The following is a 27849-nucleotide window of genomic DNA, read 5'->3' on the forward strand; positions in this document are numbered from 1 at the left end:
AGAGACTAAGAGAGAGTTAGAGAATCTGTAAAGAACTATACAGGGGCTTAACAGTGCTGCTATAACATAGCACTTTAACTAACACAAAAAACCGCTGAAGAACCATACTGGGCTTAACAGTTTCTTTATACAGTAGCGGTGCGATATAAAGAACATCTGAAGAACCTCTTTTTTTGTGTATAGGTTTATACTTTTACTGTACAACAATTGCACTTTTTTGTGTCTTCAAATTGAGTCTCATTTGTGTAAAGTTTTTAGGATAAACTTCTGGGATTAAAGTTGATACATACTGGTTTTTTAGATGCCACAAACTTCATAAATATGCTGATCCACTTGTTGGCAAAAGTTTCCTTTCTATTACTAATATTTAAAGGCAAATTTATAAGTATACAGACATTTACGTTGTAAAAAGACATAAAAATATAACTTTTTATATTTCAGAATATAAATGTAAAATCAAAGTCTTATCTGGAAAACATTTATTTATTTATTTTTCTGCTCCTCTCACCATTAAGTGTATACTGTAAAATGACTCTCAATAGAAAAAAAGAATTGGGATTAGTTAGTTTGTTCGTTCATTCATTGATTTTAATTTATTTTAAATTATTACTTTATTTTTATTAATTATTATTTAATATTATTATTTTATTATTAAAACATTTTTTATTTGTATTTCAGTTAGGTTCATTTTAAATTATTATTACATTATTTTCCCCTGAACTTTTAGTGAAAGCCATGTTCAAAAATATGTACTACTATTAACCAGCACCTTAACCTTCCTCCTTAGTTTTATACCGTGTTTCAGATAAGCCTGAATACTGCTGTGTGGGTTGTAGCTGTGGACAGTTTACAGTGAAGCGCATAAAACAATACCTCCATTTAGCCTTACACTGGCCACAACAACATTGATTAGTTTCTACGCTAGAGGGAAATGTGCTGATTCCTCACCTTATCTGTTATTCATTAACAGCTGGCATAAAAATTAAATAAAGAGGAAATAGATAACTTGCTACTGCTGCCGTCAGAACCGGATGAGAATTTGCTGACAGAAAAAAACATCTGGACACTTCTGTGGAATTTTGGCTTACCTGCGCAGTTAATAGGTGCAATAAGAATCAACCCACAAGACTCTGTTTAGGATCAGTATAGGTTTATATCATGATGACAGAGAAAAACTATGTGTGCATAAATTAAATAAGTCAGCACTGTAGATGCCAAATTGTCACAGATCGGCCAGGCTCAATCACCAGTCAATCACAGCGCATTCCCTCACCTGAATTCTAATCACCTGCACCTGCACGTCATCAATGGCAATCATCCCGCACTCCTCAAATACTCACACCTCACAACACCGCAGTGTCTGGTCTCATTCCTACAAAGAGGACTACTATAGCTATCATATCGCTAAGCTTGATACTTACCGTCTTGTTTACTTACCTGCTGTGTTCCATCCCAAGTGTGTCTTCCAGCAATCCCAAGTCTGTCAGCTCCCGAGTCTCGTCCTGATCCATTGTGTTGGTGAGGTGTGCAGTAACTCCTGTTCCGTGTCTCCTGTTTGGAAAAAGATATTCAAGTTACCATCCCTCCTGAACACCGAACACTTACCTGATTCATTCCACCACTTCAAGTCTGTCAATAAAACCCGTTCACATTACGTCACTCAGTCTGTGTCCTACTTCTGTAACACAAATATTCAGTATTTAGAGTTATAGAACCATTTTTTGGATTCCTTTCTTTGGAAAAATCATATTGTCAAATGTGTTTAAGTTAGTGGAGGACTAAGTGGTGGTGTAAAAATGCTGGGTGTCCTTGAACAGATCTTGAAGGTGAAAAGACATAAAAGTTGCATGCTGCATACAAAATATTGCTGTCTTTTACATTGTCATAAAAGTAGGCTATGACACTATTGCCTATAAACGACAGAAGACCGTACAATTGATGATTGAGTGCCCTTTGTTGGAGGAGGCTGTAAAAGCATCTTTCTGAACTTTTCATAAAGGGTTATATTTATTTGTGAGAAATCTAATTCTGAAAGCTGACGGACTTCACATCCCGATTGGATTTAATTTGAATAAATGGATTAAACTGTTTTGATCAGTATCTGAACTTTATATTTTTATCTTTTAATCACACGATTTTTGGAGCTTGTCTGTATAGATTACATTAGCACTTAAGAAATTAAGTAATCAATCAGATCATTTTTAATTAGCATCTCTCAAATGAGCCTAATTGAAATGCCCCAAAGCATATTTCTGTGAAAACTTTGTGTTTGCTTTGCAGGTTTTTGGTAAGAGTGTTCCACTTCTCATGGCCGTCCTGCGTGCCGCTGCATTAATGAAGCAGCTCCAATCGCAGAGGAACCCATGCAGGTAATTGCCTTTGAATGTTTACTTGTGTGTGTATGTTGGGTGGCTGCTGGGAGGTGGAGACATTGAGTGAATTTGGGATCAAAATCACAAGGAACTCGGTTTGTGTCCGAATAGATCTGGAGATCCAATCATATGAAAAAAATAGACCTGAATTCAGGATTTAAGCTGAATCCAATAACTTAGACAGAATGATGCCCTAAGTCATGTGGCAAAGCTTTTGTCTTCATAATGATAAATAATGATATTATTTCACTGTGAGATTTGTGGCTTCATGTCCCCACCCCTAAAATATCAAAATTAATTTTAAATCAGAAATAAAAACATGCTGATCGTAGAAGAGGTACATTTAAACCAATGTATGTATGAGCTGCATTTTAATGCATTTTTATAAATGAATAAATACCAGGGTTGTTATTGTTAACTAAAATATGCTGCTTCATAAAAATGATGCTTCAAACTTGTAATTGGAAATAATTTCTTTATACTTTAAAATTTCACATTCAGTGTGTTGATCTAATTATTTGTGAAATTCCCTAGCAATTTCTGAGTGAAATGTTTTTTTTTGTATTATTTATGACATTATTTAGTATATTAAAATAGGTGTTTGAAATAAATCTAAAATAAAATATAAATATTAGATGAAAAACATGAACTTAAAAAAAAATCTATTAAACATTTAAAATGTTGCCTGGGCAACTACACTGTAATTAAAAAAAAAAAAAAAATTAAGTTGTAAATAAAGTTTATTGGAGTATGATCGATAAATATATACTATTTTAGTCTTTATACTTAAAAATTTCACACTCAATTCTTGGTAATTATTTGTGAAAATTACTAGCAATTTCTGAGTGAAAATTGTTTCTACAACATTTTATTTCAATGTATAGCTGAAATAAAATGTTTAATCTGCAGTGCAAAAATGACTTAAAGTAAATTCAAATGAATTAAAGCTGTACAGAAATATTTTCTAAAAGCTCCAAAACTAATAAAAGTGTATTAAACAACAAACAAAACAAAATTACTAAAATGTGAACTAAAATTAAAAAATAAACTGAAAATGTAAAACTAAATGCTAATTCAAAATAGTACTAAATACATAAATAGTATATAATTAATACTAAAGTAACACAGGGATACAGACTACAGACTCTTTTGTTTAACAAAATAAAAAATAAGTACAACATCATATATAAGCAATAACCCCCCTTCCCGTCCCCCCCTTTACATTATTTGCTTATTATCTGTTGTTAATTGATTGTTTCTCTCTCTGAACTCTGGGTGGCACTAGTGAGTGAAACTTTAACAGACTGATCCACACAACAACAAGCCAGTGTGTAAAAGGCTCTGAAACTCCATCAGACTACCGAAACTCTTAAAACAGCCGCTGAACATGCAAATCGCCACCAAACGCAGCACACCGGGAACACTAATGACTACTTTATACACACACACACACACACACACATAGTATTGTGGCCTGTGGCAGGTACGGATGCCTTCTTACGGCTGGAATGTTTAGGAGTGGCAGGGTATTGGCAGACTAAACATATCTCCTTTTCTTTCAGTTTGAGTTTCATTTATGACACACAAACCTGATTTATACAACCATCCTCATTCCAACAACCAAAGATCATTGTGGAAGCTGGAAGTGGATAAAGTCACAATCTGGAAAGTGAATGTCCTCCACCTCCAACCGCTCACTGCAAACAAAAGCCAAGCTAACACATTTGTCTCGTGTGACCTTTCGCTATCATTGATGTGCCCCTCTAGGCTGGAGGACGAAATGGGATTTGTTTGGCGTTTTTTTCCTTGGTTTCATGCCTCAGTGTGTCTGCATGTGTGTTTTGGGTCATTTGTTTTGTCGGAGTCATTCCGTTTGAATATGCGCAAGCTATTAACCTGAGCGCCAGCTGTCTGATGAATTGCCCAGCTCTAGTCAGGTGGACAGAACTCAACATTCACACCTCTCTCCACCGCTAAAACTGCTGAGCTTCAACTGTGCCGATTAGTTTCCAGCCAGTTTGAACTATCTGTAGCAAAGTGCCTGATCTCTGGAGGACGTTTGGCAACACAGACATCCAGGGTTGGTTAAAAGACTTTAAAAACAATGGAGCCTTTTCACATGTCCAGGGATTTCTCAGAAGCGGAATAAGTCATCAGAGTTGGGTAATTTTTTATAGTGGTAAACGGAAACTACAAGAAGTATGTTTTTTTCGTTCCCGTTCCCCCAAAAGCAAAAAAAAAAAAAAATCCACAATTCTGTTTCCAAAAGAGGAAAAAGTCTGAAGAGATTGATAGCAGTGGTCAGAAGTAAGAAAGATGTTAAATTTACTCTCACCGTTATGTTAGAAATACTCACACAGTGGCATTAACTAGTTTTCTGAAACACAAATTATGCAAATTTTTAAAAAATTTAAATATTAAACTTTACTAGGCTTATGGAAACACATCATCACAGTCTGTGAAAAGTGTCCAGAAAATATGTTTAGTGTCAGGTTGATTAATACATTTTCTAGCCTTGATTATCAGTTTCAGACATAATAATGTTGCATAATTCATCAAATGTTTTATGTAGGCTATTATAAACACATTCTCTCTCTCTTAAATAAAATTAACAAATACAACATTTGATTTTATTAATGCCTATTAGTAAATGTCAAAAGAAATATTAAGATTAATAAATGCTTTAGAAATGTTTTTCATTGTTAATTCATATGTCAACTAATGTAGTTAACAAATATAACCTTAATGGCCTGAATAGTTTTATTCTTATTTTATATAGGCCTACTGTAACACATGCACTGCTTATTGTAAGTTAATGCATTAACTAATGCTAACTGTAACACTTTAATTTAAGGTTTCTTAACTAGTTGCTTATTAGCATGCATATTACTAGAATACTTGCCATTTATTAGTAGTAATTAAGCACATATTAATGCCTTATTCTACACAACCTAATCCTACCCAATACCTAAACTTAACAACTACCTTACTATTATTACAACTACCTTACTAACTATTAATAAGCAGCAAATTAGGAGTTTATTGAGGGAAATGTCGTAGTTAATAGTGAATAAGTGTACCCTATTCTAAAGTGTTAACATGCTAACTAATGAGACCTTCTTTTTAAAGTGTTACCGTATTTTTCTACACTAGAAGTCGTATCTTTTTTCACATTGACCCCAAACAGAAATAAAGTTTTCAGACTTCAAAAGATTTAAAATTTTATAAAATATCTGCCTACTGGTCAAAATACATTATTAAATTTAATTTTGAAGGGCAAATAAGGGGTTAATTTGCAAAAAGACAATTATTATTATTATTATTATTTTTTTACATAATTGGAGTCTCCAGGACCCCAAACATAACAACCACGTGTCCACCAAAGCGTTTTTCCCGAGGCTGGCGTATTTTTTCAATTGTTCTAAATGGGAGCGCCACGTTTTTTAAAACGCCAGGAGCGAGCCGAGCGCTGAGCGTCTTTTTCTCGCTGAGCGTTGAGCGTTCGGGCGTTTTTTTCTCGGCGCCGAGAGTTGAAGAATGTTCAACTTTGGACGCTGCGCTCGTCACTGTCAATTTCTAGTCAGCCAACCAATCAGAGTGGAGGAGGGGCGGGACTACCGACTCTACTGCGGCTGAACAACAATGGAGAAGTTAATATTGCTTGTCTCTGAGTATTTATTTTCTTTACTAGATCGAATTGCCGGACTAATATTGTTATGAAAAATAATCTTCAGAACATGAGGGTTAAAGAGATTAAATGTTGATTGATGAAACTGATACCTGCCAAATATATGAGGAGACATGTTTGCAGATGAAATCATAAAATTATAAAAATTGAGGAATCTTTACCATTGAATCGGGGTTTTATTGTTTGTTCACTCTTCTGATGTGTGATTGGATTGATTGAGATCTGTTGATATAGTAGGTCATCAAGTGATCAGATAATTTTATATTTAATTTTACTTTATAGATATTTTTATTTAGATTTATTAGTTTAATGTGTATTATTATTGATTTTCAGTGAGTGAAGAAAATCGCAGACATAGAAGAAATCAATTCATACAGAAATTCATTCATTTAGAGTGCACTATCCCTTTAAGAATTATAGTCTATTTTATAGCCATACCTGAATGTTCACCTCAGGAGTAGAGCATGTTTAATAGCGCAAACTGCTGGGAATTACAAGCTTGTTTTAGTAAAACCTTGTGAACGGTACGCTAAAGCTGATGTAATGATTCAGAATTGCAGTGGGCCAGGCAAAAAGGAAAGGGAGGTGTACGCATGAGGTCAAGGAGCCCTGATGAGGAGCTAAAGAGGCCATCCTGACCCTGAACTGAGACCAGGTTTCCCCATAGATGCCTCCCAACCCAACATCATTTATTTATCTTCAGAGTAATTCTCCTTATTGTCTCAGAGCTACGTGAGCTTTCATCTGTTGGAAAGGATTTGATTCCTAACACCTGTTGGAATTCCTGTGTGCCACAAGAAAGAGTCAGACTCACAGTCATGAATCACTTTAGCGAATCAGTATTTGAGTCATTAAGAATTTAAAGAAACACTATAGGAGGCTGAAAAGGCAACAAGTGGTTTGCCTTGCCAATAATTCAGCAAGCAAGCTCAAAGCCAGTGCGACCGGACAGGTCTTAACAAATAAAGGCATTTGATTCACTGGCTCTACACACATCTAGTACTTGTAAGAATAAACACAACAAAGAGACTTTCATGTCTTGGGCACCATTCAAGAAAAGTGTACACACTTACACTCTAGTGTGTGTTGACTGAGCCAACAGTGTGTCAGTCAGTCGGTCAAGGCCCGAGACCGAGAGGAACAATATGGCCAATCACAGGTTGTGTTTGTGCAGAGGGAGAAGAACCTGCAATCTGAACTACAGATGTATTAGGCTCATTTTAGACTGATTTCAAATCTATTTTAGAGTCTCGGGAAAGTTGGGCAATTTTAGGAGAAATATCAAATACAAAATCGATCCTTAAATGAAACACAACCGAGGCAAAGTCTCTTTAAGACAAGTCCTGTCACTCGGCGGCCATCTTTGAAACGCCTCTCGGGCATCCAAGTGCAGCTCCTATCTCTTTGTATGGGGAACCATCAAATTCTCCAAAACGGTTCACTAAGCTTACGATTAAATTTAATATTTGAAATCACCAATGAAATCGGACAACAACTGTGTCATAAATGTTGTTTCTTTTGCTGAAATAGCGTTATAAAAAGCTTATTTCTCAGGCTAGATCAGCCAGTGCGCATGCGCAGTCCTGAGCGCGCGTCTCAGAGCGCTGACTGTTTCTATAGCAACCGGGACTTCTAACGGCAGCTGCAGTGACGCGCTGACTTTACTGATTAATGATTGGTTCTTCCTTTCAGAAGGCGGGGCTTCCTGCGATTGAGCGGCCATATTGAGCGTTGCATTTTTCCCCATTCAAAACAATACGAGTGACATGTCTTAGGTATTCTATAGTCTTTGACCGAGGGCAGCCAAGGTTCCTCTGGGACAGATCAAAGCTTCATTTGCTTTCAGTGGAAACTCTGATCCAGTCCGATCATCTGGGCTCTTAATCAGCGGCGCTCATGCTTCACTGAATGTTTCACAGTAACAGCATCTCCATCAACTGTTCCCAGGTATTAAATCGGCTGATGATTCTCATGTCAGTATGTTTGCCATGCCCAATAATAGCTTGCTGAAGTGTTTTACACTGAATTGACAATTTTGGATTTTTGGTCAAATATGCTTTTTACTTATTTTTGGCCTTCCAGTGCATATAAGCCATTTTTTAAATTACATATTCATCAAGAATATGAAGATATACTGAAAGATAATACTGAAAAATTAAGTGTGGAAATAATTTTTCTGTTCTTCTTCTTAATTTATTCATTGACAAAACTTGCTGCTTTTATTCAGCAAGGACAAATACAACATAAAATAAAATAAGAAATGGCAATAAAAACTTACAAGGTTTTATTTTAAAAAAAATCTGTTCTTTTTAACATCATTGGAATCCCGAAAAGAAATGTATCAGGTTTTCACAAAAATATTAGGCAGCACTAATGTTTTCAACATGAATATTTTAATCAGCATATTAGAATGATTTCTGAAGTCTGGAAAATCACAGGAATAAATTACATTTTAAAATATATTAAAATAGAAAATAGTTATTTTAAATTATGATTATTTTTTATTAAATAAAAACAGCTTTAAAAAATCTTTCAGATCCAAAATGTTTGAATGGTATAGTGTAACAATTTTTTTCTATGATATAATTTCTTTAAAAATTGTATAATAATATAAAAAATTTTTTACAATGTGAGTCACAATAGGATTTTTTAAATCTATTAATTCAGGTTAATTAGCTTACTTTGGATGTTTATATTACTGCCAGAATGGCCAAATTTACCTTTTTAAATGCAAAATTAATGACAAAACCAGAATGAGACAACACTTTGAAAAGAAAAACAAGCTCCTCAGAGTGGAACGGTCGGAGGGTGCATGCTGGGGGTAAGGTCCGGGTTACTGTGTGGAACGAGACATGATCAGTGGCTGCTGAATCTCACACACACACCATACCTTCTCTGCCCTTTTCGCCCAAAAAGTTTCCAAGCGTTCCGCTCTGTGCCCCAGACTGTGATGGAGGGAGGCTGAGGGTGGAGGAGGGTCACACATCCAAATGGCTGCCAAGCACAGTTTGGGTCAACCTGCAATGCTCAGTTAGCCTAAAACCTCTTGCTTCATTCCATTCACACTGAAACCACCAAGAACTGACATAAACTGGATTCAACTTGCTTTTAAAATCGGTAGATTTTTAGAAATCACATTTTTTTTTCTTTACATTCACCAAACAGTTTCTTCTTAAAGTGACTTACAGTCCTAAAAATAGATGTTCAGAAACAATGCAGCGACGCCATAAGAACCATTTCTGCTTCCTAAAAGAACCTTTCAGCGAACCGTTCTTTTTCTTAGTGTGAAACCCATTTGTGATCCTGGTCCACAAAACCAGTCTGAAGTGTCAATTTTTCAAAATTGAGATTTATACATGATCTGAAAGCTGAACAAATAAGCTGTTTGTTAGGATCTGACAATATTTGGCCGAGATACAACTATTAAAAAATCTGGAATCTGAGGGGGCAAAAAAAAAAATCGAAATATTGAGAAAATTGCTTTTAAAGCTGTCCAAATTAAGTTCTTAGCAATGCATATTACTAATCAAAAATGTTTTTATATATTTACGGTAAGAAATTTGCAAAATATCTTCATGGAACATGATCTCTACTTAATATCCTAATGATTTTTGGCATAAAAGAAAAATGGATAATTTTGACCCATACAATGCATTTTTGGCTATTGCAGCAAATATACCCCAGCGACTGGTTTTGTGGTCCAGGGTCACATTTTAAAAATGTTCCACTATGAAGAACCTTTTGTGCAATGAGGTTCCATGGATGTTAAAGGTTCTTCATGGAACCATCAATGCCAATAAGCAAACTTTATTTTTAAGAGTATACAATAAAACACAAATCACGGAAGTACTACCAACACACAGCCTATAACTATAATACAAAAGAAAATGATCAGCCAGCTATTGCTATTCCTTTGCCACATCATTTTCATTAACAAATATCAAATCTATATTCAAATCTGCCTCTTCATAGGAACTGTTACGAGTAGGAATCGATAGAGAAACTTTGTTGTTCATCTCTCTTCCTCCAAACTTTCAGAATTCCTAATCATCGGATGTCTCTAAGATCATGTGTTCCTGTGATCATGAATGTCAGTTATGGAGGGAGTCACCTGGCAGCAGTCAGGCTGTAAATGAGTATTTGCATGCACCGTTACTGCCTTTCCAACTGCTCCACAAGCCTCCACAACACACATATTCAAATTGTCCTCCGTGGTGCATGTGTGATAGCAGTTTTGTGCTTTTTATCTAAATGTTTAACAGTGCAAATGGTTATAGATGCATCATGTTTTTTTATCAGTTCTTTCTAATGAATGATCATCTTAAGCCAATTAAGAAAAAAATTACCAGGAGTAAAGTGTCCAAAATGCATTTAAATCCAGCTAACTGACCAGGGCTAACTGAATAGTTTTTGTTGTTTGAAATTATTTGTTATTAGCTAATGGTTAAAATATGTTCTGGGAGGTTTGATTAAGTAAATGAATGATTATGAATGAGTAAAAATAAATAACCTGATCAAATAGCCAAAATCTAAACAAACAAAAAACTGTAATCCTAATTTGCATCTATTGTTTGAAAGTGCTCTGATTATTAAAAAAAAAAACTTGTTTAATTTCCGTCCACTTCAGCAAGCATCTGATAGGACAAAATAAATGAAGTTTTATCATATTTGCAGACACAGAATTTGCCGAATTTAAAGAAATATGGCTAAACCAATTAATCACATTTTTCTAAGCAACTTGCATTGCTCAGTGACATTAGGCGATATTTACATTACTTTGCAAGCTTTTAACTTTTGCCTTGATTTTTGCCGATATATATACTTTGTCGTTATTCCTATATGTGACCCTGAAGCACAAAACCAGTCTTAAGTCGCTGGGGTATATTTGTAGCAATAGCCAAAAATGCATTGTATGGGTCAAAATTATCCATTTTTCTTTTATGCCAAAAATCATTAGGATATTAAGTAGAGATCATGTTCCATGAAGATATTTGGCAAATTTCCTACTGTAAATATATCAAAACTTCGTTTTTGATTAGTAATATGCATTGCTAAGAACTTTATTTGGACAGCTTTAAAGGCGCTTTTCTCAATATTTAGATTTTTGTTTTTGCACCCTCAAATTCCAGATTTTTTAATAGTTGTATCTCAGCCAAATATTGTCAGATCCTAACAAACCATACATCAATGGAAAGCTTATTTGTTCAGCTTTCAGATCATGTATAAATCTCAATTTTGAAAAATTGACCCTTATGACTGGTTTTGTGGTCCAGGGTTACATATGTTAAGAAATTGATTGAGAACAGATATTGTTTGATGAGTTGAGACATAATCAAGCAATTTCTTAATTTATTTAAGTTACATTTTGATTAAATGTTATTAAAAATATACAGAACATAATTTGTTTGATCAACTGATCCCAGTGGCATCTATGACCTATGGGTTTATACAGCTAAATTTAAGAATGTTCTTATAGTTCTAAACTTGCTATTATTATTGTTGTTGTTATTATTATTATTATTATTATAGTGTGCATTAACCAAAGTCGACAGAGTCCAAAGTTCTTCAGAGCTGTGCTGATAACAGGCACTGTGTAAACAGTCAATATGGCACAGGACAGCTCATTTGCATAAAGGCCCTGAGCAGCCTCCCACTCATTACCATATTTTATATCGCCTGCCCTCTGGAAGCATCATGGCAAGTTATATCGTTCAGTCCGACAGGGAAGTGGCCTAACTTCTCGGAGCAGGTGTCTTCGGAGGAGCTCACTGGAGGCGTGAGGAGGGGAAATTTCACACATTGCATTTCCCTCTTTATACCTCCTTGCGTACTAAACTTTTAGATGTTTGCAAAAATGGTTTCTAAGTTGACATCTCTGCAACAGGAGCTTTTGAGCGCCTTGTTGGACTCCGGAGTTACTAAAGATGTACTTCTGCAAGCGTTGGAAGACCTGGACCCGAGCCCGAGCGCTTTTGGAGTTAAACTGGACAGTCTGCAGATGTCCCCCTCCGGCTCCAAACTCAGTGACACGGATACCAAGCCGTTGTTTCACACGCTGACCAATGGACACGGTAAAGAGAAGTTATCAGGGGATGAGGGCTCAGAGGACGGGGATGATTACGATACACCGCCGATACTGAAAGAGCTGCAGTCCCAAAACACAGAGGAAGCAGCGGAGCAGAGGGCAGAGATAGAGCGAATTTTGGCGTAAGTTTCTGTATCACTTGCTTTATATAGGCCTACTACAAATTAAAGAGATACATGTGAAAAACAAAAATAAGCAAGGAGTAGCTGAACTGACCAGTTAATGGCCGACAGTTATTGTGACATTTATACCGTTTGACAAGCAACTACTTTGTCATTAAGATTAAATAGGCAGAATGTTTATTAGCCTAATATCATGAGGAAATCCACATTCATTAAAAATGTGCTAAAATAGCTTAAAAATTAATTCGCGATAGGCTATACAAAAAAAAAAAAAAAAAAATAGCTATACTGTAAAAAAACAATCCACTAAAATAGAACATTTTATCCTAATTGCTGCCTCCGAAAATCTAACTTTTTTTTTTTTTTAAATAGGTTAGGCCTACCACTTTTAATTTAGGCTAATTATACTGACTGAAGTTTTGAAAACCCATAACATTTAGTATAAATAACAGAAATTATTGTGACAGGTTAAATAGATGGAATCAAATAGGCTATAGGCTAGTTATAATATTGTCTACCGAGGAAAACATTTCAATAGCCTGAAATCACGGAAACGAAATTCACGATGATTAGATTATTCTGAAAAGATAAATCTACCGGTGTTTACTTTAAAAGCACGCGCCAGTGTTTCCTCTTTTCACATTCTGTTGACTAATTATCTATTTCTTTAGCTTAGACATATATCAGCTAAAGATGATTTATTATTAACCACATCTGCACTCTCGAAAGAAAATAAAAACGCACTGTTGTCTTGCTGTAGAATATCTATTAGGCCTACATTTATTTTATTTTTGTAAAAATATTCGTGAAATATCATTATTACTAGGCCTATTATTTGTCACTATAATATTTTAATGTAATTTAGGCCTGTTTAAAAACAGTTTCAAAAATATAACACCGGCTATAAATGAAAATAATTATTTTTATACTTAGCTTAAGCGTATTTCTATAATCTTTACAGCAGTATCAGCGTCACGAAATAAAGATGAAATCAAAACTAAAGCACGTGGAGTTAAGTTATTAATTTTATCCTATAAATCATCAACTGAAAGACACACAGTGACGAATGATTAGCGTGAATGGAGATCTAGTTATTCATTGTCGAAAGTTATAAACCAAGTTCGCTCAGAGTCTCCAAATCAAACCTCCTCGACGGATTTCAGGAGCAGAGGTTTAGCCTATAAACTAAAATATGGTAAGATTTCGTTTTAATAGCCTACTATAGCCGCTTTTCGACAAGGCTTTGCTCTCTTTTCTTCGTTTTATTAGCTACTACTTTTTGAGTCTGATTTTTACTTTAATAATAAATTTAAATAATAAATAATTAGTATTAGTAGCCTAATAAATATAATTATTTTTGTTGAATCAACCGCAATCTTAACCACGGGCTCAGATGTTTCCGAGTAATTATTTCCCTTTCTTTCTTTCTTTCTTTCTTTCTTTCTTTCTTTCTTTCTTTCTTTCTTTCTTTCTTTCTTTCTTCTTATATATATATATATATAGAGAGAGAGAGAGACTATTTTCTTTTTTTTGTTGCTAACTTCAGATTTACTATAAAGCTGTATGAACGGCATTTTTTATTCATTAAGTATTAAGTATCCAGCACCTTTGTAGTTACTGATGAGTAAAAAATATTATTTTGAAGCTAATATCATATTACCGTATTTACATTTTTATTAATCTACATTTAGCAGATAAGATTTTTAAATTCGTTCTCTAATTTAAACCAACAGTTTCGACTGATGCAATGGGCCTATTTTCTCCTCCTCTCTAAAGCAACGTTTAAAACCATGTTGAACTACACTTTAGGATCGAGTATTTAGTTTTGAAATGGCTTTATAATGTTCTTGGTGAACATGCATATACAGCTGCCGTTAAGTCCCTCTCTTGTCTCTAACTTGTCCTTTTGTAATTAAATCAGTGGTTGAATTGCGCGCACGCAATGAAGTCTTTAACCTTTGGAATTATTTACAGCCTATTGAATACATTGATGAACGATTGTTTATTAGCGCTGGGAACAATTGACCGCACTTACACAACTTAATATGTTAAACAGATTATAAATACGCTATCATAAATGTAAAATAAGCGAAACCAACAATTAAAAACAAGACTAAGATCGTATAAAATGAGAGTGTTATGTTTTATGTTTCCGGTCTTTTCAGGGAGGACCCGTGGCGCGCGGCCCGCATGATCAAAGGCTACATGCAGCAGCACAATATCCCTCAGCGCGAGGTGGTGGATGTGACAGGCCTCAATCAGTCGCACCTGTCGCAGCACCTGAATAAAGGCACGCCTATGAAAACGCAGAAACGCGCGGCGCTCTACACCTGGTACGTCAGGAAACAGCGGGAGATCTTGCGGCGTAAGTTAATATTTGTGTTTCTTGCTGCATGTGACAGTGTTCTGTTTTACAGTTTGAATATTATCAAACTTCCTATTTCAACTAAATGAAACTGAACCATATCAAGCACCGCTTTCGGCTATAGTTAAAAAAAATCCATTCCTTTTTTCCAAAATTATGCAATTAGATTTCTAGTGATATGCATAGCCTACTATATATATATATTATCTTATTGCATCACCTTTGTCACCCATTTTGTATTTATGTTGTCATAAAAAGAACAATGACATATAAAGTGTACAGTCATATAAAATTATGACCAAGGCTCAAAGTTTATCACACATGGTTGTGTGGTGTACCATCACACCCTAAATGTTTATATGAAAATTCTGCAAGTGACACCAAAATCCCTCACTTTTATGTTTCAGAATTCAACCAGGTCTCGCAAGGCTCTGTCAGCAACATGTCCGACAAAGCCAACCAGGATCAGGTGCTACTTTTTTTCTCCGACTTCAGTCAGTCCGGGCAGGGCATGGGGCAGGGCATGGGGCAGTCAGGGGACGATGCTGGCATTGAACCTGCGTGCAAGAAATTGAGACGCAACCGCTTCAAATGGGGGCCTGCATCCCAACAGATCCTTTACCAGGCTTACGAACGACAGAAGAACCCCAGCAAAGAGGAGAGGGAGGCACTGGTGGACGAGTGCAACCGGTACGGATGGACTTGCTATGAATGTCAAAACTACTTCCTCACTTTCATCCCAGTTATGCTAATATGTTTCTCTTGACTATATTTAGAGCTGAATGCCTCCAGAGAGGAGTATCGCCTTCTAAAGCTCACGGGCTTGGCTCCAACCTGGTCACGGAGGTGCGAGTCTACAACTGGTTTGCCAACAGGAGAAAGGAAGAGGCCTTTAGACAAAAACTGGCTATGGATGCCTATAGTGGGCCAACACACAATCTGAACTCCCTTCTTACACACAGTTCCCCGCATCACCCACAAACCAGCAACTCCCCACCAAGTAAGATGCAAGGTACTGACACATTCATTGTAATCTCACGTATATTATTTGATATTCCTGTTAGCCTGTGAATGTGGATAAAGATTTGAAAATACAATCATTGGCCATTTTGACAGTATAGTCTGGCAATGATAATTAGGACAATCTTCATCATTCCAGCGGTTGAAGAAGAGATGATGTAGTTGATGAGATCAGAGGGAAAGCGGCAGTGATCAATGAGAGTGACAGAGTGAGCTGAGCAAATGGCATTGTTATTCCCAGCTTTGAAACACATACCAAGAACAATCTGCATTGTACCTGCAATCTACTTAAGTCAGCAGGCAAGAGTGAGACACAAAGAGCAGCCACCCTTGGACGGGACTCAGGGTCATCCTTGGGTCATGCGGCTCACTCTCGAGGCCTAGTTTTACCTGTAGAGTCACTGCGGTTTACTGCAGGCCCCACTCCTCTGCTATCTAATGAATTGTATTCCCAGAAAGATTTATTGACTTAGTTTGATATGGCAAGACTTGGGCAGTAAAAGCAACGCACTCTTTGACTCAGCCAGCTTATTACCTGTTGTTGCTCTTTCATGTCTGAGTCCGAGTGCTTTTGGGTGTGTTGCTTGTTTCTGGGCCTGTGGCACGGCAATGAGTGGCTTGTCTGTTTGCGTGTGGTTTCCCTCTGCACACCTGACCAGTCAGTGACCTCAGGTTGGGTTTTCATTTGGATAGGAAGGGGGAGGAACGAGATGGGGTCGGTCTTCTCTTCCATGCTCCTAGTTGAGGGACTTACAAGGTGTCCCTGCCAGCAGCATCAGCTGTTTTTTGGTGTCAGAAGCTGGCCTGACAAGAATGGCACAGCAGGACCCCTCATCACGTTGCCAGGCCACGGCCTGTATTATGCATGCTTAATTGACCAAAATCCTTGGCTACTACATCTCCCAGGCCTTTGATAAGGGACTCCCCTCTTCCCTGATCTCTTAACCCTCTCCCAGCAGGGAATCCTATTGTTTGTGGCATATTAGAAGACTGTAGTAACTGTAACCGAGGTTCATTTATCTCTGCTGGGCCAGGGGGAGGGACACCTCGAAGCCCCTCTCACCTTTATAGAGGCAGTGGTTGGGTTCTGAGCAGAACAGCAGGAGCTGTCCGCTGGACTATTGGCTCTTTTTGGGCCAGACAGGACTGATGAGCTCCTTCTGCTCAAGGTATGGAGGGTACCGGGTGATTCCCGGTCTCAGCCCCCCTCTAGGAAACTACGCAACCAAGGTTTTGTTAAAGAGGTCGTTACTAGGTCAGATCAGAGAGAGACTACTTATTTATTGATTCTGGTTTGGCCTGTTGATAACAGACAGGCCATTTCGCCGGTGCTGGAAGGTCAACCGATATGTGCTTTTGGGGGCCGGCTGTTATCTTCCCTGTGTTTGTGTTGTGGTGCCATTGGGAAAGCAAACCGCTTCCAGAATGTTCTTTATCCTATCTAGGTAAAATATGTTGGTGCGGTTGTCGTCAGCACTAAAACTGTAGCTATTTATCTTTGAAACTAAAGAATCTTTAATTTGAGACTGTCACCCCATGAGCAAGGAGACCAGAAAATGTAGCCTTTAAGTAAAATGGCCCCTCCCCTGAATGTAATAGCAAAGGACAAGCAGAGGACAGAAGAGTTCAACTGTCCTTGCTTGGTCTATTGGGGGACACGGAAAGGCTGAAAGGCCGCGTACGTCCTGCTAAGACCCAGGAGGCCTCTCAAATGCGGCAATGCTATAATGAGCACTGCCTGGGGATGAAGAGCAAGGCTTTGATATTACATGCGTCCCAGGGAGAGCTGAACCTTTTAAAACCTGCTAAAGTCTACTGCTACCATCCCCCTTTAGGATTTCCTACCGCCCTCTGCCCTTTAACCAAGGTTAACCAAGGTAACAATTTTTGCTTACAATTTTTGCTTCGATTATAAAGTGCATTGTTAAACAAAAGAAAACCGATTCATAAGAAGTGACAGACCAAAACATTGTTCAGGGTTGCTTTTCCCAAAAGTAACATTGCTTGCAAGTTCTGTCATTATGTGGAACTTGCAACCAAAGTTTGCAAATAATTATTTTTGGAAAAACACCCCAAGGCGACTGATCAGTCAGTATTTAGCTATTTTGAGAGTATTGCACCAGCTATCGCACCTTGTACATTGTCTAGATATTGCAAACAGCATTTGTTGCTTTTCTGAATAAGTGTAATTAAGACTTAGTTTATGATACCATTCCATGTAACTTTTATGTCGCTTCCTCAGAGATTGTATTTTGGTTCCTGGTTCCCTGAGAAACAGAGCTCTCCTGCTGGTCAGCATGGCCCAGACAGCGCAGACTTAAATGACTGAGAGTGAGAGGAGATCCCTGCAGTCCGAGTGAATGCCTGACGGAGTCAGACAATAGCCTTCTCTCTCCCTGACACTTTTAGTGGGTGCGCGGTAGTAAAGTAAAGACTGTTTATGGTTTCTGGCCCATTGTGTTCTGAGCAGGTTGTAGGCCCAATGGAGTGCTTTATTGTCCTGCGCTGGTGTTTACAAGACACTGTTGAGAGCTGGCAATGCCGTAAGTGTGCAAAGGGGGACAAAGTTGTTGTCTGCAGAGTTCTCATGCAGAATGAAAGACAACAGATGGATCAATTGATTTGTTATAAGATATTTCTCTTATTTTTTGCTGTTTTGCTAGTCATTTGGCTTTTTGTTTGGTGCAACACGCATTGAAAGAGGCTGCCACAAATAAAGGTGTATTTGATTTGGCCATGCCATCATCTTGCTTGGCTGGTCACCCTGGTATTTGAATCTAGGAGTGAAGATCTTTAGTACTGAAAAATTTATCTAACATTAGAACTAACATTAGAGTATTGTTTACCTTGTTCATATCTGTGGCACTTTGGGTTAAAAAACATCCATTCGATAGGATACAGGCTGGATTCCTGTGGCCCAGAATGGTCAAGAATTCCCACAGAAGATAAAACAGAGAATTAATTTCCTCATAAAGCTTTATTTCACGTAGATCAGGGGTGTCCAGTTGTACTCTTGTAGGGCCAACACGCCTCCCTGGAGGTTTCTGGTAATCCAGAAGATCTTAATGTGTGGGATCTTATGTGCTGGAAGGTTGCCCTCCAGGAGAAGGTTTGGACCCTGATGTATATTATTCCAGTAAAGTTCTGAAGGTCTGCATGGCATAGTTTTTAGAGTTGCAGACAACCCACATGTACACATTCTAATGACCTTGACCATTCAGGGACCAGGTGCAGAGGTCCCAGTTTGTTTGCTCTGCCCTAACTTGTCTGCGACTAACAGATACAGACCAGAGACAGGTCAGGAAACTAAATCTGACCATTTTCTCTCTTGCTTTCTCCCTCAACAGGTGTCCGGTACAGCCAGCAAGGTCCTGGTGAAGTCAGCTCCTCCACAACGATCAACCACCATAGCAGCAATGCCATGTCAACCAGCCAGTCAGTGTTACAGCAGGTCTCTCCAGGGGCTTTGGACCCCAGCCACAGCCTCCTGTCACCTGACGCCAAGATGGTGAGCATTTCTGAGTCCTGATAAGATAACACTACATCTGCTCTTGACACAGATATTACCTTCACCCAAAGTGGGCTTACAAATGCTTCATTGTGCTAAACCCAGAAGCAGAGGGTAGGCCTTGGCCCACATTGCACCGCTGGGCCAATCTTAGCAAATGTTAGCTGGTGGTAGTGAGAAAGGGGCACGGCCATGGCTGTGCCAACAAACCTGACAAAGAAACATTCTGTTTGTATTGATTAAATGCCCTGCAGAGGAGGGGAAGGGTGGAGTTGTGCTTGTTCTCTGTCGGTTGAGTGACACCGGCGCTCAATTGAGTTGCTTATCTGAATACTAATGTTTGAGTTGGGTGAGATGTTCATGTAGCTTTTTGTTTCAGGACAATTTTCTATGCATACATTTTTCTGGCAAGGCTGCAGCGTTACACTACAGGTCAAATTCATCATGGTTTAGGGTGTGTTTATGTCAACGGGAGGCGGAAGTCAGCATAGGAGGAAGGGAGTATGACAGCAGCTTATCTGAGCAGTCAGACAGTTGTCTGAGCATGGCCTCCTCTCAACTCGGCTTATTCAAATAAAGCTCTGTCTCTGTCAGGGCTCCAGTACCTTCTTAAGATAAGAGTACAGTTGAAACAGTTGTGACCGAAGCATTGGAGTCATTCTATTGGTGCATTTTCTTCACAGATCTCGGTATCAGGCGGAGGTCTTCCTCCAGTCAGCACCCTGACCAACATCCATGCATCCCACCACATGCACCAACAGACCCCCAACCTCATAATGCCCATTTCTGGAGTCATGGCCATCGCACAAAGTGAGTGTCCAACCACCTTGCTTTCCATTTCAGATTTGCCATGCATTCTTCACTTGACACGTCATTGTTCTCACATCCAGGTTTGAACACGTCGCAGGCGCAGACGGTACCTGTCATCAACAGCGTTACAGGCAGTCTTGCAGCATTGCAACCGGTGCAGTTCTCGCAGCAGCTGAATGTCTCGCACCAGCAGCTCATGCAACAGTCACCCGGCCACATGAGTCATCAGCCCTTCATGGCCTCCGTCTCACACTCACACAGTCAGTCCACTTCCTCTGTCCACTATCTACTCATCTAGATCAAGACTTTCAAATGACCGTCTGTTTATCATCTTCACAGTGTACCCACACAAGCAGGAGCTGCCCCAGTATTCTCACTCATCTCGGTTTCCCCCTGCCATGGTGGTGACAGACGCCAACAGCCTCAGTACGCTGAGCTCAATGTCCTCCAGCAAACAGGTCAGTCATCCACAACATTCACCAACATGCATTAACGTCTCTTGGTTTTTTCAGTGGGTTCTCAGGTCTATCTGCTTGTCCTACATATGGAAAGTGAGGCTTCTGCATGCTTCTTATTAGGAAATAAAGCCACGTGGGATGGAGTTGTACACTGTGAGCTTCATTAATGCTCCAAAGATATTAATCACATGATCCACAAACCTTTTAAGCCATCTACTATTCATCTATTTCAGTTTCTGCTTGTCTGCTATATTTTTGACCATCACTGGGGCAAAGTAATAGTGGTGAATACAAAAACACACATGAAAAACGATAACATTTGATATTAGAACATTAGACATTTTCACAGATCTCAAGTTAGCACACCTTTGTTAAAAAGGAATGTAATTAAAATAAATTTATTTCAAACTAAGTATAGTTCAAATCTGTTTTACTGACATATTTACTGACATATCATTTTAGTGATACTGATATGAATATTATTTATGATTAAACATTATTTGGAGTACTACTTGTGCACAATGCACATTTCTTAATTGTAAGCCTAAAATGTGTTTTAATATCACTATTTATGAGGATTGTATGATCTTTGAATAATATCAGTCTTTATATGCAAGATATTTAAAGTGCATCTAAAGTATACTTGCAATAGTTTCACTTTAGCACAATCAGATAAACTTAAGTATATCTTTATTTGGATTTCAGCACTACGTCCTCACAATTTAAGTGCATTAAGTACAAAATTAGGTGGGTTATAGTTTATTTTAAAGTGTCCTTGTTACAGTGTAATTATTATACATTTAAGTACTGAGTAATTTAACTACATGTACATGTATATGGTTAGGGTTAGGATTAGGGTTTGGCTTAGGGTTACTTGCATGTAATTATGCGTAATTTATTGTTATTATAATAGTAAGTACATGTAACAAGGACTCCTTAAGTGCATTGCACATTTTATATTTATGAAATAAGGCAAAATTATATTCAGGTAATTGAGATGTGTTCAGATGCTCTCAGTAAAGTTTAATGTTAATGTACGTTTAATGTAACTCAAAATATTGCTTTTAGGCAATGGTCACCAGACTAAACAACATTTATATCAGCATTTCTGTGATCAGACTAAGATTTCCAGAGTGGGCTGAATATGACTCACTGTAGAGTTTTCAGTTAACGTGGTTTCAAAAGTGTGCACAAACCCAATCAGCTTCACTGTCTTTTGTTTGGCTGGGTTTGATGCACATCTCAATCAGTGAAGCGAGTCAACATGTGGATACTCCTCAGAATTCCTGTTTCCTTTGAACAGCTTGACCAATCAGTCACCCGTGATCCCAGCCTGAGCATGACATGATTGATGAAACCGCCTTTCCCTTTCTTTGTCATTTCTTTCTTTCTTTCTTTCTTTGTACTTTTTTCACATTCTTTCTTTATATTTTCACGCTTTCCTTGCCCGCAATGCAAAGTCACTTCTGAGTCCAGTTTAGCAGTGCGGTCAGGAAATGATCCTCACTGTTAATCAAAGCCATCATGCTCCTTCGGCTCCCCTGACGTGGACGGGAGTGTATGCCGTAATTACACCTCTTCCCTTTTCCCCTGCTCTCTGACCGCTCTAGCCTGAAATGCAGTTTGCAGTCACTGCTTTCACATGCCTGATTTCCCACGCTGCCACATCACTGGCAGCACCGATCCTGACGGCTTGAACTTCCTACCAGCATGTGCTTCACTTATAAACATCTTGTCTTTAATTCTGGATAAACTGCAAAAATTCTAAAAATTTCACCTGCATATGGAAACACTTTTTGGAAACACAGCATTTAGATATCTCAGGTATGTGGTTCCTCAACCCCCCCAGTCCTGAGAGAGCAATTTGAAACTCTTATCAGTCTGCTGTATTTGGACTGGGCGGTGCAGTGGGCGCTCAGGGGGACATTACAAACCACGCTTAGTCTTTATAACCCTCCTGTTTGCTGAGTTTTCCACCACAAAAACTCACCTCCATTTGGAGACCTGCATCTAATGAGTGTAGTCTGAGCAGCTGGCCGGCACCTTTATCAGGTGAGGCTGTTTGTTGGCAAGCGGGTCACAACAGGGTCACCTGCCTCTCCCTCTCCAAAGAAAGAGCAAAAACCCCCAAACAAGACGAGAAAGCATTGGCTACAATGGGAAAGAACGCTCAGGGATGAGGTGTATATTTGGTCAGGTGTGGCTGATAAGGAAATTCCGCACTCTTACAGAAAGTTTATGTGACCGTTTCCTCTTTCTATCTTTATTTTGCAGTGTCCGCTTCAGGCCTGGTGAGCACCTGACTTCCTTGACGCCGAGAACATCGTCCCCACCTCCATTCCCCCTCATCACGCCCGTATCTGTGGAAACCCATAATAAATGCGGCTGAGTGGTTGAGAGTTAGTCAATAAACCAGGGGATGCAGGACTGACACGAACGGACACTTTTAGGTTGTTCGATCAACAAGGTTTCACACTTTAGTGACAGTATTTTACTTCTCAGTGATGGACAAAACATATTGAAGAACATGGGTGATCCTGAAGAACAAACCAATAGGAAACACAAGACAAAGCTACGGATACAAGGAGAAGGAGCACTGTGCTCAGTGAAGACTTTATAATTGAACTGTGTGGATACAATGACAATCTGTAACGTGTAACTGATGCAAAGACGTCTTCCGTGAGATCTGAGAACGCTTAGACAATGTTCTGTACAGTTGAATGTAAATACAAGCAATTATTATATCGTTAGTATGAAGGATGTAAATATTTGATTGTCCATGTGGTGTGCTCTTTTATATGTCTAAACTGTGATTCACGATGTGACAATCTATGGAACAGGTATGACGTATTGGAATATGCAATTTCAGACTTTTTTTGACTACTTTGTGGACATCAAATCTTAAAAATCTCTAAAACAAAACCTGAACCTATTGATCTCCCTGCAAGCCTGCTTTTAAAATAGACATTACTGTCAATGTTGACTATTAGCATTAGCTTCGTCAGATAGATAAGAATCATCTTTCTGTGCCAGGACTTCCACAGTATGCCAGAAGTAGTTGATTCAGAGAGACAGATAACTCCATCCGCATAGCTGCTCACCATCTTTGCGAAATCGACAGAAACAGCCATGAATCATGACATGCCTTTCTAATCTAAATATTGACTTGCAATCAAACTGTCATTGTCATGGAGATATGGGAAAAGAGTGTCCTGACAAACTGGATGGCAGAATGGTTATCAGTAGGAATTTCATAAAAGTTGGGAAATTGAGCCCATTTGCCATTTTAAACAGTATTACCTGCTCACGCCACTCTGAACTACCAGGAAGCGTTGTGAAATAGCTTTTATTATGGCTATTGACTTAGTTTTTTTTACACATTTGCTGGCATGTCCACATTTTCAAAACTGACATTGTCATTTTGGTAAACTGAAGAAACTAGTGTCCCCATCTAATAGTTTGAATACTTGTCAAAAGGTCACTTCAATGTTTGTTTTTAATTTGTTGACTATGTTCCCACTGCCAGTTGACCTGAGGTTACGGTGCTGGTTTATTCTCCTGTTTTATGCTGGATTTATACAAAATGTGATTCTGTCCACATTGTATTATTTTTGTATAAAATGAAATCAATCTTTTAAAATCATTATTTATGCTTTTAAGTTTCAAGTAAAGTTTTTTTTTCTCAAGAATGACTGGTGTGTCTCTGATTTCAGATGTAAAACTAAATCATATTTTATGAATTTCCTCATACTAAATATTATACTAGTGTTTGCCCAACTATTATGCAATTTTACTGTCGCTTGCAATAGTTTTTCTTTTCAAGACGATTTTATTTTTACAACATGGGTGTTACCAACCCATTACCAACCTCTCCTTCCTGCAACAATATATCTTCTTAAATCATGTAAACCTAAGGATGAAGATCTTGCGGTGATCTCAAATTTAAAGGTATAGTTCACCCAAAAGTGAAAATTGTCATAACTTACTTATACCCTCATGTCATTCCAAACATGTATGAGTTTCTTTCTTCTGCTGAACACAAAAGAAGATATTTTTAAAAATGTTGGCGGCACCCATTGACTTTCATTGTATTTTTTCAGTCAATGGTTACCGTCAACTAATATTCTTCAAAATATATTCTTTGTGTTCAACAAAAGAAAGAAAGTCACACAAGTCTGGAACAATATGAGGGTGAGTTAATGATGACAAATATTTCATTTTTGGGTGAACTATCACATTAATAGTCCATTTTAGGAATTAAAATGGACAATATTGTGCGTCCAGGTGCTTTTCATTAAGATTTAGATCATGTCAGGATTGAGTGTGGGAAAAATGTTGGATATTTCAAATATGTTGTGTTGTATTGTTCAGCAGCTTGAGTGAGGATTGAGTGCATGTCTGGAAGAAAACCTCCCTGTTGCTTTTTGTTTCCCTCCTACAGGTCTGAAACAACAATTTTTAAAATTCCCCACATAGGCTATTACTAAACTTGGAGGATGAGCCGCATATTGTTGATGGGAATAAAACTCATGCCAATGCCGTAGGGTGGAAGAGTATGCTGGGAAAACATGGCTCCCTCAAGACAATATATGATGCTGTATGAATTTACCTCATTCTGCTCAAACAAAACATGTACAACATTTACTTATTACTCAAGGGCATTTTTAATAAAACAAGAGTTGTAATTTTAGTGATAGTCTTCTATTTCTTTTTAATAAACACATTTTGTCTGTGTATGTAGACATTACTCCAGTTTGGCCACCAGGATGGAGTTTGGGTGGGTGTTTGTCAGAATAGCTCTTCATGGAATGAACGAAGAAATTAAACAAACTAACAAATTTCATTTCCATCACTAGAATCATCTCATCTGCATTTTGTTTAATAACCTTCTTTGGCAGAAAAGATGAAAATTTCAAACTTCTGTAATAATTTGACTGTTTCGTCTTGCTGAAGGTAATTTCACAGCTAGTGTTATTATTAAAATAATATTTTCATACTTTTGAATTCATACAGCTTGACTGGAAATTATGCTCATAAAAAAAAATCCATACAGGAATAATATTTTCTTCTCTTCAAACTTCACATCTCACTTAAACTGTCTCCTTGTTAATGAAGTCTGCTAACCTTTCAAAGTTTAGCAAGACAAATGTGGGACAGTTGAATATTTGTTTTAAAATGGATATAAATCAGTTTTATACAATAAGCATTAAAATAGTTTATGTTTAAAAAGGCTGACAAATTTTATATTTGATTTTTCATATTTTAAGATAAAAAGGACATGGGTGAAACAGTTAAATATATGCATATGATGCATTTGAAAATATCAAATAAAATAAATATAATAGTAAATATATTCTGTAAATAAATTGATTCTGTTAGTTATATAAATCAGCCAATAGTACGTAAAAATAATTGAAGACACACCTAGAAGCATATTTTGAGTAATTCTGCTTGATACTAATGCTGATCGCAGCTCTTAGCCATGTTACACTTATTCTGACTTTAAAACCTTGTTCTGAGCTTTTTTGTCTTCATTTGAATGTGCATTAAAGACACTCATAGAGTTATGAAAGAGAGTGTCCTGCTGAGTATACACTTGTAACCCAATGATGTTGCCCTGTTTGGTTATCAATGAGGCCTTTGATTTTGCTCCCAGGGAGCCACTAAAGATCTTACTGCTGCTCTCTTTTACTGCGCTGCCCTTAAAAGAGCAGAGGAGCAGTGACACACACACACACAGACACACACACACACACACACACACACACACACACACACACAAATGCTTATTAGCATTCTGAGGAGGTGCTGAGTTAACAATGCATCAACAACAATACAGCAACAACAATGATTATAACTATTGTTTTAATTCAAGTACATCACTGTAAATGCAGGCCTGTAATTCTTGTATTTTAACAAGACTAATGGCATAAACACAGTTAAGTGCTAAAATTGGCTAAATGATTTACCAATATTCTGCTGTTAATGACTTTTTTCAGCATATGATGATTTGTCAGATTTTTGTCAGTCAATATTATGAGCACATATACACTGCCGTGCCTATATGGAGATAGATATATCTTACTTCAATCTCAACATATATATTTATTAAGTCCTATTTTATATGCAATTTTGAGGAAAAGAAAAAAAATGTAATCTTCCTGTGCTTGTTTCTTGTAAGATATTGTATGATTCAACAGACACAGTAGGGAAGGACTGGATCTTTACTTCCGAACAAGACTCAGAGGTCAACATGAGAGCAAGATGGACACACAGAGAACAGAGAGAAGGGACAAAGGGACAGAAAATGGAAGTTACAAACTGAATGTAGCTGTGTGTTTAGTGGTCAGAAGAGAATGGGCACTACATCAAATCCAGCTGGGCCCCAAAGGGTTTTAATGGGCAGAAGATCCCAGCAGGGGTCAGAGGTCAGGAGGCCAATCTCTGCCAGGGCTAATTGGTAACACTGTTTCAAACTGAGATCAAAATTAGCCTTTGAAGTTCATAATATCAAAATAAGACATTTTGTTGTTTTTTGCATATATAAACTGTCTAATTTCTTTAAATATTATATATACTGTATGTATATATATATATATATATATACTGTATATACTGTATATATTATATATATGCACAAACACACAAAATTAAATTAATAAATTATAATAAAATGTATATTATATATTATATTATAATGAAATTATGTGTGTGTGTATTCATCATTGTTGTAATTTGAAACAAACTGTATAGATAGATAGATATAAAAAAATCTTTAATTAATCTTAAATTTCACTGTCAAACAGTTCATAAAACCCACTGAATTCACACAGTTCATAAATATCCGAAAACATACAGTCAGTCAAATTAACCATAAACTGCTTAATGCATTGACAGCATGACAGCATCTGGAAGACTTGAGACAAATGTGGCATAGAGGAATAAAAATGTCATTATTAATCACTCATTGTTCCGTGTCTAGTAAGGGGAAACACACTGCATTCAAATGAAATCATTACAGCTGAGAAACTGTATGTAAACAGACATTTTCATGACCCCACAAACTGTGTGAAGGAATTTATCATTCCTGCCTTTGTGATGCTTTGGTAGTTTAATAATCGATTCTCTACACAGACTATAGTGGATTTTGGAATGAGAATGGGTCCATTCGGGCTTTGTGTCTAAATGGGAGCGAATACATCCGGCCTTTCAGCTCAGAGACGGATCATACAGTAAAAGGCAGTCCTGACAGATAGCAGTGGCTGCTGCTGCTGCTGCTTCTGCGGGATCTGGTGATTTATGGTGATTGGTGGGATGCTCTGAGTCAGTTGTGGGTTAATGTTCACCTGGGTCACAGAGCCACTGCTGGAACCTGCCTGTATTCACATTAGGCCCTCTGACGAGACTGGCCTCAAGCTAAA

General features: G+C 37.6%; 1 protein-coding gene across 4 annotated transcripts; it reads left to right on the forward strand.

The window, feature by feature from the left end:
* Positions 1-7800: 7800 nt before the first annotated feature.
* On the forward strand, positions 7801-24113 carry hnf1ba (HNF1 homeobox Ba). Of its 4 annotated transcripts, none has more exons than XM_079387350.1 (10): positions 7801-8007; positions 11945-12267; positions 14433-14632; positions 15040-15322; positions 15409-15632; positions 19000-19160; positions 19844-19970; positions 20051-20230; positions 20310-20428; positions 22703-24113. In XM_079387350.1, the coding sequence occupies exons 1-10, from the start codon at positions 7969-7971 to the stop codon at positions 22721-22723; spliced, it is 1677 nt and encodes a 558-aa protein (XP_079243476.1). In that variant the 5' UTR covers positions 7801-7968; the 3' UTR covers positions 22724-24113. The 4 variants fall into 4 exon arrangements, with proteins under 4 accessions (XP_079243476.1, XP_079243474.1, XP_079243473.1 ...); XM_079387348.1 differs by having other exon boundaries at positions 15409-15644; positions 22703-24109; XM_079387347.1 differs by lacking the exon at positions 7801-8007 and having other exon boundaries at positions 11801-12267; positions 15409-15644; positions 22703-22862.
* The last annotated feature ends 3736 nt before the right edge of the window (positions 24114-27849 follow it).

The sequence above is a fragment of the Barbus barbus genome (assembly GCF_936440315.1).
Source record: "Barbus barbus genome assembly, chromosome: 31".
In the NCBI taxonomy this organism is placed as follows: domain Eukaryota; kingdom Metazoa; phylum Chordata; class Actinopteri; order Cypriniformes; family Cyprinidae; genus Barbus; species Barbus barbus.